The sequence below is a fragment of the Strongylocentrotus purpuratus genome, unplaced genomic scaffold (assembly GCF_000002235.5).
Source record: "Strongylocentrotus purpuratus isolate Spur 01 unplaced genomic scaffold, Spur_5.0 spur5_scaffold_7, whole genome shotgun sequence".
Lineage (NCBI taxonomy): Eukaryota > Metazoa > Echinodermata > Echinoidea > Camarodonta > Strongylocentrotidae > Strongylocentrotus > Strongylocentrotus purpuratus.
The window spans coordinates 19,503,165-19,515,720 of NW_022145613.1; the positions used below are offsets into that span (position 1 = coordinate 19,503,165).

The window sequence follows — 12,556 nt, forward strand, 5'->3', positions numbered from 1 at the left end:
CAATGCCAGTAAATGGTGAGAGAAAAAAGTGGCATGAACGGCTTGTTATAGTTAAGTCCAACTTAAAGTCGATCTTATTCGTTGTGAACCCCCCCCCCCCCCTGCACTCCGTTCTATCCATAATTTCTGGTTCAAGTTATCCCTACGCTCTCTAAACAATTATTGATATCATTTTGAAAGTGAAAGATAGCAACCTCCATCATAGGTTCAAATGCGTCAATTTATTCAGAATTGAGAGCTGAAAAATATTGTATTATTAGTCTTTATTTATAATTTTGCTTTTTAGAAATTCTTCTAGTGATTGAAAACCGTGCTTCAGATCCCAATCTACAAACATTGATTTTGTATTTGTTTACAAATTCTAGATTAAAAATGGACATTTAAACTCCTTTCCTCTTCTTTACATTTCTCATTTCTCATAATCGTCTTTTCAAAATGCTTTATTGTGCAATGATTAACAAACATGCTTTCTCGAATAAAAATCAACCAGTCTGGTAATTATGGGCTAAAAAGTGGTATCAATCTGCATATTTTTTCTCGTATTTTATGTTCTTTTAATCCTTATGTTGCATTTATGTTGCATTTATTGTCCTTATGTTGGGTTTATGGTCAAGGGGGGAATATTTTGCTTTCTAATATGCTGTAACCAGAGTTAACCAAATTAATACCTTGTTAATAAATCATAGCTGCTATTAGCAATACCAATAAAAGATAACGATTTCAACAACAGACAGAATGAATGCTACATAGTCTAAACTTTCCTTTGTCTCATTTTGTAATGTATTCTGATATTTTACACAAGAGAATCCACATCACAGTTTATTTGTAGAAATATTAGTAACAAGATTAGAACTTGACTTTTAAAAAAAGCTTATTTTTCTCACGGAAGATGTCAGTAATGATGCAGGATAGCGTAATTAATATGTAATATGATATACATTGTGTAAGCGTTTTTTCACACAACAAACATTGCCTTTCAAAGAAAAGGTATGGATACAATAATATAAATTATAATAGTGGGTTCTTGTATAGCGCTAATGGCACTCCAGTGACTCCACAATTACTACCCCGGCTTTAGCATGGCTGCCATGCCATACCGTAGGTACGTCAATATGGAATAGTTTTCCACCAAATTAAGCATTTCCGCGACAGCACATTTTCAGCAGTTCAGTGAAGACAGTGAAATAAAGAGTGTACATTGTATTATCTAGACGTGGAATGCATAATTATGAATTTAGAAACTCGTGGAACTCATTGGTACAACTTAAACGCTTTTCTGCTAACGTGATAAAATACTTAACTTGCCCTCATCAAAGTCAGTACTTTCGTTTAGCTCGGCTTTTCTCAGTTATTTACCCACATAGTGATTCTTTGTCCGGAACAGTATGTGAAAGTATTACGAACCAATGGGCATAAAATGATTCCTCCTGCACCGTGATCATTGTGCTCAGTCATCGAAAATTCCTGCTTTTGACGAATTATAAGTTTCAATTTGCTGCCCCAGGGTGCGAGTTATACACAAGGCTTCTTTCTTTTATGTTTCTCCTTGAAAAAACTAAAACAGTCAACACAGTTGATAAATATTCATAATACAGAAAACACATTCGCCTTTCCGAACTTCTTTTCCGATTAAATCTTAACAACTTGTTAATGTCGTTTGCCTCATTTTGCCATTGGGGACTTTTAGATTTACACGACGAGAGCGTGGACCGCCACGTGTGACATCCTTTTAAGGTAATGTGACGTCCTTTTAAGGCACTGCCGGGCACGGCCCAGTGCCTTAACACAATGTCACACGCGGCAGTCCACGCTCTCGTCTTGTAAATCTAAGAGTTCCTATTGCAGACCAACTGCAGTTACCTGCACCACTCAATTAAATATATTGGTGTACGACACGCACAACTTGAATTTGTTGAAAGTAGAAAGTACTATTTTGTTAGCGATCAATACGCAAAAAGTACAATTTCATCATATTCTTAAAGCAAATGTCAACAAATATCTGTTTAATGAGGGCACCTCTTAGAATTAGTTGGTTCCGCCAAGTATCTGGGTATCCACATTGATCAGAAGCTTAACTTCAATACTCATGTTGATTTCTGTGACAGATTTTTGCGACGGAAATTCAAGCAGGCCACGTACTTCACATACGTCCGACCAGTCGTGGAATATGCTGCAACAGCATGGGATCCATGCACAAGTATAGCGGAACACCGACAGGGTTGAAATGGTTCAACGATGTGCACGCTATACGTCACCGGTGACTTCAACAAACTTCCATGAACTAAACATTACGAATTAAAGTGGGATGCTCATATAAATATAATGTGTCACAAAATTAGTAAAATTATTGGCTTCCTTGGTAGATTAAGACACTTTATAGATGAATCTGAATTGAATCTAATTTACAAAACCACGTTTCTTCCACACGTTGACTACGGAGACATGGTTTGGCAGTCCGCTGCTAAATCCTTCCTTTCATTTTTACAAAAGCTTCAAAACAGGGCGGGCCGTGTGATAATGAAAGCAGTAAGTCCTTATTCTCATACATCCAATTAAAATGTTCATGGTACTCTAAATTGGGACTTTCTAGACTGCCGTTACAAAAAACATTTATGTACCATGCGTTTTAAGATATTAAATAATTCCACCCCGTCTTATATGTCAAATAATATCAAATATCGCATGTATAATATTCATTTCGCTCGTCCCAAAATCTAGATCTCCCTACACCGAATTCAAATAATTGCAAAATAACATTCTTCTATAGGGGGTGACACAATACAACCAACTACCAGAATGCATCCGAAATGTAACTACATTAAAATCTTTCATACCCTTATAACTGATAATTTTTCTTAACACACTTCCTTAAACTCAAATTATTGTTTGCATAACCTTGTGTATTTGTTTGTGTTTGTGCGTATGTTATTATTTGTAAATTTTTGTATTTTTAAAAACTTGTATTTATGTTTTGTTTATATTCTGCTTTATCTACACTTTTGTGTAAATATTGTAGTGTAAGGCCCCAAGGAAGAACAGTAATTTTCTATGAACATTGCTGAGGTGGGCTTTCCTCCGATTGTTATCTATGTAGATGTATTCATATCTCATTTTGTTTATTTTTCTTTGTATAATATTTGTATCTGATTTCGGAAATAAAAAAATAAAAAAACAACCTTGAAGCAGCACTTACGCTGGAAGAGGAAGAAATCAGTGGAAATAATTGGAAAGCATTAACTCTCTACTTTTATGAGTCACACAACACTTGCTGAGTAATTAAACACTCAAGGGACATGGTCAAAACGAATGATTCATAATCAAGTAGCCAAACTTTAGGCCTTAGACAAAAATTTCTTGATACATGTAATGTATACACAATAAAGGCTGTGGTAATCATTATAATTGTGAAATGAAATTCACGATTTTGTGTCGTGCATAAAAGTTTTATCAGTAGTTGGAAAATAAAACACGCATAATAATTAAGTGAAATCAATATCAATAGTTATTCACAACACGACCATGTCAAGAACTATACCAAATTGAAATTCAAAACAGTTTTGAGATTCGAAAATGAAGGGAATAATTGTCCCTTGCTGATCATAGGCTTATTTTTGTTTACAAGTACAGTAAATCCCAAACCAATGTAAAAATACAGTAAATAGAAAGGGATACATTCTCTTTTGTTAATGATATTGTAATGTGCCGTATCTATAAGACTTGCCAAAGCTTACAGCAAACAAAAGCAAGGACGTTTTTCTTGGAAACAAATATTTCCCCATGTCTCTCAAACACTTCATCTTCATCAAGCATTAATTTTGATTAATGTGTTCAAGATACTTTCATAATGGCTCGATGTTTACTTGACGTTTTATTAGTTCACATCTATTAATTCACATCCTTGTTTCATATTCCCTGAAGCCATTCGATAGCTTAATGAGTTTTGATGCAATTACAGTATCAAAATCTTGAGAGAAAAAAATTAGCAACCGTACACTATTTGTGAAATTGAACAACAGTATGTACTCAAACCACGGTGCAGAAAAATATCTGAAAAGTGTTCGGGGATAAAGAAAAGGAAAAAAAATGTTTAAGTGTACAGACGTCTCGGAATATATTTTATTGTTCACGCTATCCACACTGAAGAGTCTTGTCGAGCAATATCAATAGTTATTCACAACACGACCATGTCAAGAACTATACCAAATTGAAATTCAAAACAGTTTTGAGATTCGAAAATGAAGGGAATAATTGTCCCTTGCTGATCATAGGCTTATTTTTGTTTACAAGTACAGTAAATCCCAAACCAATGTAAAAATACAGTAAATAGAAAGGGATACATTCTCTTTTGTTAATGATATTGTAATGTGCCGTATCTATAAGACTTGCCAAAGCTTACAGCAAACAAAAGCAAGGACGTTTTTCTTGGAAACAAATATTTCCCCATGTCTCTCAAACACTTCATCTTCATCAAGCATTAATTTTGATTAATGTGTTCAAGATACTTTCATAATGGCTCGATGTTTACTTGACGTTTTATTAGTTCACATCTATTAATTCACATCCTTGTTTCATATTCCCTGAAGCCATTCGATAGCTTAATGAGTTTTGATGCAATTACAGTATCAAAATCTTGAGAGAAAAAAATTAGCAACCGTACACTATTTGTGAAATTGAACAACAGTATGTACTCAAACCACGGTGCAGAAAAATATCTGAAAAGTGTTCGGGGATAAAGAAAAGGGAAAAAAAATGTTTAAGTGTACAGACGTCTCGGAATATATTTTATTGTTCACGCTATCCACACTGAAGAGTCTTGTCGAGCATGACAAATATTGTTTTCGTTGTCAGCATTTGTGCCTGACTAAGTGCTAGCCAGTTCTTTCTAAAATACGGCCCATATTAGCAACTATACGCCTCAAATTGTGTGTGATATACCAAAGAGTGGTAGAACTACGAGATGTAGAACTACATGTATAACATTTTAGTGAAAAAAGAAGATAAATGATAAACATTATGGTCAGTTTTGTCTGCGTTAAGAATATGGTGAAGAAAGAAAGCAGTAATAAGTGTCATCATGGCGCGGAAGTCAGTAACCCCTCGTACGAGTGAAATAAATGACGATGATGATTATGAGATAACAATACAACGAGAAAACGTCTTAACAACATAACAATACCCGGTATTCGTTTTACTTGAAACATTCCATAGGCTTTTTCATTTTAAGCATATATGAATATAAAACATAATTTGTGCATAACTTTATAGTTTTCTAGTTTATATGAAAGTGTTAAAATGATGCACGGGAAATATAAAGCACCGGACTTTCGGCCCTTGAATTTTTATTTCAAGATGAAAATGATAGGAATACGCCATACAGACTATATATAGGCTATAGCTGCATGTAAACGAATCGCTGGTCTTCCAACCACGTCCTAATAACTGTGACGAAATGTCCTCACATGTTGCCTAACTTTACTTAATGGGAAAGTTGAAAACAAATAGCATCTGCTTGCGGGCTCAACTGAAATAATTAACAGAAAATAAGCATCGTTGATGTGCCATCATGGTTAATGTACAAATAGTTTGCTAATGTCGGCATCTCTTTATGATAGCAACCTTCGAAGCAGGATAACGTATATATCTCACAAGAGATCACATCATTCTGTGTATGGTACCGCCGTCTTGCAATTAGGTACAATGACAAACACTTTCTTAAATGAACGCAAAAGTAATTGATCTCCTCACGACCGTGTACTGTCAACCAAGTGACAAATGAATTAATGCAGCGAGGCGAACAGCCAGCGTTAATACATTGCATTACAAAATCGTTATTTCACATAGGCCAACACTCATTTATTGTTCATGTTATTCGTGCAGTTTCCCGCGCTTTTCGTAGCACAGCAAAATATCAGCGTAGTGCTTTATTCAGATGTATTTTACATTGGATGTATGAGTAGCTAGTAGCACCAATCTGCAAGGCTGAAAACAATGATGTTGACGGCTTGTATCAATGATCTGTTTCTCTGAAATGGTTGACAAATCCGATTTGGTTCGTTAAACTGATCCTTTAAGTAGGCAACTCCTATATGGCGGATAACGCTGATTTCCAATTGTTGTAAAATTGATCTGTATACTGGTGCCGGTAAGACGTGATCTCTGATGTTCAAAACACCTTAGTATTATCTCCATCCAGTAGAAACCAGCCTCCTCATTTTTGAGAGTGTCCATTTTGCTTGGAAGAAATGTGATCCAAAATTATAAGTCATATAAGTCTGGGAATGAATCATCCATCGGTTCAGCTTTCATCCTCTTCTAAGAATGCATCAGTTGACCTTTTCTTCATAGCATCTGCAAACAGAAAAAAAAAGATAATCAAACATTAATTGTGTATTGCTTTCAGTATTATTCATTAAAACGTTATCTATTGATTATTACCATTAATTTTACTATCGTAATTATTATTGTTATTTTTTATAATGTTATCATTATCATTATTATTTTATTATCATTGCTACTACAATTTTTTCTGTTCTTGATTTTGTTTTTAATGCTGATGTTATATTCCGATCTATTTATTCATTTATTAGTTATCTGTTTTTATAATAATTTCAATGGTTGACATTCATCGCATCCAAAAAGGTACACAGGTCATAAAGCAGTTGACAGAAAATATCAAAATGCTATGCATAAACTTAAGGAAAAGTAAAAAGGTGAAGAGACAGAAAGAGGAAACGTGAGAAAAGAGAAAAGACAGCAGCAGAGAAATTTGAAGAAAAAAAAAAACAAGTTAACGAAGCAATAGTAGGAGAGGAAGAGGAGGAATGAGAAGGAGGAGAATAGGGGGAGGATGTTTAGAAGACGAAGAAGAAGTAAAAGAAGAAAATAACTAGATGGAATTTTGACTGCGCGCAGTCGAAAATGATGCCTCCGCCATAGAGCAATTTAAACAAGTTTGGAGTTTAAATCTCCAGTGGTTCTTGAGATATCATGATAACAATCTCAATGTATGGAATTTCATAAGTTGACCTCTGTGACCCTTGACCTTTGACCTACGTGCTCCAAAATCTACTCAGATTGTCTTCCTATGGTGATACACACTATCATTAAGTTTGAAGTTTAAATCTCCAGTGGTTCTTGAGATATTATGATATGGTGATACATACTATCATTAAGTTTGAAGTGAAAATTCTCCAGTGGTTCTTGAGATATCGCGATAACGATCTCAATGTATGGAATTTCATAAGTTGACATCTGTGACCCTTGACCTTTGACCTACGTGCTCCAAAATCTAATCAGATTGTCTTCCTATTGTGATACACACTATCATTAAGTTTGAAGTTTAAATCTCCAGTGGTTCTTGAGATATTATGATAACAATCTCAATGTATGGAATTTCATAAGTTGACCTCTGTGACCCTTGACCTTTGACCTACGTGCTCCAAAATCTAATCAGATTGTCTTCCTATGGTGATACATACTATCCTTAAGTTTGAAGTTTTTACATCTCCAGTGGTTCTTGAGATATCATGATAACAATCTCAATGTATGGAATTTCATAAGTTGACCTCTATGACCCTTGACCTTTGACCTACGTGCTCCAAAATGTAATCAGATTGTTTTCCTATAGTGATACACACTATCACTAAGTTTGAAGTTTAAATCTCCAGTGGTTCTTGAGATATCATGATAACAATCTCAATGTATGGAATTTCATAAGTTGACCTCTGTGACCCTTGACCTTTGACATACGTGCTCCAAAATCGAATCAGATCGTCTTCCTATGGTGATACATACTATCCTTAAGTTTGAAGTTTAAATCTCAAATGGTTCTTGAGATATCGCGCTAACAAACTCAATACAAGGAATTTCATAAGTTGACCTCTGTGACCTGTGACCTTTGACCTACGTACTCCAAAATCTAATCAGATCGTCTTCCTATGGTGATAAATACTATTCCCGAGTCTTAAGTTTAAATCTTAAATGGTTCTTGAGTTATTGTGATAACGGTCAAACGGGACGGACGTACGGACGTACGGACGGACGTACGGACGTACGGACGGACGTACGGACGTACGGACGTACGGACGGACAACCCGAAAACATGATGCCTCCGGCACCACCTTCGGTGGCGGAGGCATAAAAAGAAGAAGAAGAGAAAGAAGAAGAAGAAAAGAAAAAGAAAAAGGAGAAGGAGAAGAAGGAGAACAGTTTCCCATCTGGGCCCTTAGAATGTTACCTGAAATGATATGCTTGGGCACTTCTATTTCGAGTGGCGTCAGTTGTCTCGTTAAGATCTTGGTGTGATGTGGAGATACTTTCCTCCTGGTCGAGCTAGGGCTTCCGCTTCCGTCTTTGGTACCTGACGTAGCAGACTTCTTGAAGAGGGATTGCCGTTGCAGAGTGGGTAAACCCATTTCAAGCTTACCATCCTGGAGGTTTCTTCCGACCTGAGATTTGACAACCGTATCTTGCGCTGCCTCAACAAGATCGAATGAAGGTGCTTCGCGATTATTGTTATTGCTGTTCACCGAAGTGATTATATCTGGACGACCTGATGTACTGACTGGAGCGACAGTGTCACTTTTCGTGGTCTCTTCGCCCACTGCGTTAGTGTTAGCATCTACTGTGTTTTCAGTTTCAGCAGGTTTATCCGAAGATGAAATGTTATCCATTGATGCCTGAGCGTCATCCGCTTGATCGTTTGTGGCTTGTGCTGCTTTCGACCTCTGCTGCCCGCACTCGCTCGTTCTGTTGTCTTCCTCTTCCTCCTCCTCCTCCTCTTCCTCCATAATACCTTCGTTTGATGGTGCTGCCATGATATCTGAAAAATAAACGACACGAGAAGAGTTTCGTCACATTTAGTTTTCTTTCATATGATTGTCTCTTCATTTCAGCAATATGTCATTCTTTCTTCAGCCTGTGAATTGTGAAACATGTGAGTTCTTCTAATTACTACTATTTATATTAATACGCTTAGCATTCCTTCAATTTTCAATAGATACAAAATGATGTTCCCGTCAATATTACTGGGAATTGAAGAAGAGATGTGTTAAACGAACACAAATAAGCAAAACAGATACAAATAGGTTTTATTTTGTTCGCACAATAGTACCTTTGAGGTCTTTTGGTAGATCCAATGTGACAGGTGTCTGTCTGCGGACGAACTTGCGTGGCTGGTGAGGAACAGACTGGACCCGAGTGTTACTTGCTACTGGTTCAGGATTCTGCACGAACGGTTTAGATGCAGTTGGCGAAAGAAACTGCTTGTCGCCGACGTCGAAATTATCCTCCTCTTCTTCTTCCTCGTCTTCATCTTCGTCTGCATTCTCTAGCTGCTCTGCCTCTTTTTGAGAGAGCTCCTCACCGATGTCTGTTTGGACGACGATAGTTGGACTACCAACATCAGTATTTCGCTCCATGGTATGGCCGCCAACCGCCAAGCCGAGCTGAAGATCTTTAGGGGTTGACAGTCCTGGTGACGGGCTTTCAACGTCACTGCTCTCGATGTCTTCTATGACAAGGACGTCGGTGTTTGTTCCCTGTTTCAAAGAAACTGGTACTGGGCTTTCCTCTCCGTCTCCAGCCACCCACTCTTCGTCTTCTTCTTCAACGGATTCGGCCATCATTTTACTTGATCCTTTCCCTGTACATAAACAACATAGTATACATGAGCATTATCGAACCGAGCAAAAAACAGTACCATAAATTATGTCCTAGCACATTTTGACTTAACATAGCACCAGTGAATGATATGTAATCGTATTTAATGCAGTGATAATGATCGTTGCCTGTCATGGTTGCGGTGGTGATGAGTATTATTATTGTAGTGCTTCATAAGCAAAACCGCGGTGGTTTTTATATTTTGATGACGTAAACTGTAATAGGTTTCACATTTAAAACATATTTACAACTATAACAAAGAATACCCTCGGCGTCTTTTAAAAAACTTTTGTAACGGTTTACGGCATCATATCTGAACGAGCCTTAATTAAGTGTGAAAAGGTTGACAAGATAGATGTTTATCCCAATCGATATGAGTTATGGTATCATATATCTCCTTTATATGTCTGGACCACAGATCCGCGCAAAGAATCGTAATAAAACATCTCCATAGTCTATATTCTCAAGACGAAGTAGTCTCATAACACAGTCCACATTTTAATTCGATACAGATTCTTTCTCTCCGAGCTTTTTCACTCTATTCAAGTCTCATGCTTCGTATTTATACAGTGTACTTAAGACTGAATGATAATTATGATAAGATCATTATACAAAGAACAATATTACTACTAATAATAATTATATTGATAATAACGTTAACAATAATAGTGGTTATTTATATACTGCGCTACACACATACATCCACCATAGCGCCTATAATGTAAATATATATATAGATATATTCTATTGTTCGAATAATTGAGCATGGTACATTGTTTAAATGTAGAAACAGGATTCGTAGAAATGGTAATGGTGATGACGATGATAGCGTGGTCTTTTGTACAGCGCTCATGTCTGCTACACTTTCTATACTCCTGGCGCTAAAATATTATATATTTGGTATTTTAATAAACAGAAATAGACGTCCATCTGAGAGGTAGTTGGTTAGCAATTTTTACATTAAGCTATAAATTTATTTCTCTTGCCGATCTGTTTCGTTTATTTTTGTGTTTGCCTCATTGAAATTAATGGAGGTCAAAAATAAACTCAATGCAGACTAAATTACACAGGCTGTGAACAGAAGTGCTCAAATTTCACCGCATCTGTTCTCTCTCGTGTCTAAATTGAGAAAGTACTTCTGTGTTCGATATCTTTGTGTGTACAATTACACTCAACATCTAGACACGCCATGGTTGCCATGGTAACAAATGAAGTGCGAATGACACTTCCGTTGTTGAGCTGAAGTAGTTTGGTGATAGAGAAGCATGCTCCTTGCCCATCCGTGCATGAATGCAAAAAGTTCCTGCACTTATGTATTAAGTGGTGGTTTCATTCATTTATCTTGACTTATTTCAAGCTTTTAATCATACGTCGTCGACTAGTTTTTTGTTTCCATTAAATGTACAACAAACGTCAATGTTCCTCTTAGTCATTTACATCTCACTATCAAATACAGGTACATACGTATACTGTCTAACTATGTGTGACAAGAACACTCACCGCAATGCCATAAAGGTATTGTATCTCCAGGGTAATACCAAGGCATAAATAGTATTTAATCCTACCAAATCGTTCATCGGGATGATATAGCAATATCACAGTGATCTCGATGAGCATCAAAAGGGGCAACAACAGGCAAACAGTATTTTTTGAAATGATATAGCAATATCACAGTGATCTCGATGAGCATCAAAAGGGGCAACAACAGGCAAACAGTATATTGATCAGAACAGAACCCCCCCCCCGCCCCCTCCCCCGATTTGACAATCCTCTACCCCTTTTGGCAATTCTAAATATGAGCTTTGATAAGACATAATGATGATAGGGGGGGTGGTTACAACCAGGGGAGGAAGGGAACGACTTAACAGGGAAGATAGCAACCAAACAAGGGAAATGTTTGTGACATACAATTTTTTGAAATGTTATATCACACAGAATCTTCGAAGTATGCATTCGAATTATGCATGGTTGAGAACAGCTATTGATCGCATGCGGATACCAAAGGGTCTGTTTCCAAGACTGCGGTATTTTTTTAATAAAGCGTGGAGGAGAGAGGGCGACCATTTAGATGATGTACCTGTCATTTACAGAAAGCCTCTAAAGATATCGCCACTTGTCCAATCAAGTAATTAGTGAGAATGCGACAGAACCCATCGCTATACCAAACTGTCAATTGTGAGAAAGAGATTGAGTAGCTGTCATTTTGATTCTGTTTCCTTCCTTTATTTCGCGCCGGAATATGAAACGAAATAATGTTTTGCCTGTATATTAAAATAAGCCAGTTCGTAAATAGCTTCGGAACGCATGACCCCCGAATATCCACATTAGGGACTTTTAGATTTGCGTGGACTGATACGTGTGACGTCCATCCAAGGCAGTGCATTAAAAAGGACATCGTTCGTAGCAATCCACGTTGTCGTTGTGCAAATCTAAGAGTCCCTAATATCTTTTACACGATGGATACGTCCCACTTGTGCATTTTAGAATAGTCACAGCGGAAGTGATGGAGGTGCTTCATGAATACCTTTGTTTTCCTCTTGAGAAGAATACTTCCACCTGTGTATCAGATAAATGTACTGTCGGTGCATTAATGAATACTGATGACATAACTTTCATGAGCACGATACCAGTATTCGTTTCGATGGGTTTTACAATTTGAAAACAATTGACTTTATCTGCAAATGTGCAGAAAGTATTTACGAACTGGCTTATCCACATTATCCTCATAAATTCTAGGATTTTAGGTTCCCACTAAAAGACGCAAAAGGATTCTAAGTATTCATGTGAGACTTCGCACTTAGAAAAAAAACATGACGATGTATGCTATAGACGATCGTTATTTTAATTGTGCATTTTCAAGGCATTATCATAGCATTGTGAATGTCACACAGCATAG

The 12,556-nt window shown here is 36.8% G+C and overlaps 1 protein-coding gene across 1 annotated transcript in view; it reads right to left on the reverse strand.

Moving 5' to 3' along the window:
• Nucleotides 1-757: 757 nt before the first annotated feature.
• The window catches only part of LOC100892846 (ABC transporter F family member 4), a 32,714-nt gene continuing 20,915 nt past the window's right edge, over nt 758-12,556 (reverse strand). Inside the window, exons 3-5 of the mRNA XM_030974749.1 lie at nt 9,113-9,643; nt 8,237-8,821; nt 758-6,348 (exon numbers count right to left, since the gene is read on the reverse strand). Coding sequence (XP_030830609.1) covers nt 6,296-6,348; nt 8,237-8,821; nt 9,113-9,643 — 1,169 coding nt within the window. The 3' untranslated portion in view covers nt 758-6,295. The remainder of the gene's footprint in view (nt 6,349-8,236; nt 8,822-9,112; nt 9,644-12,556) is intronic.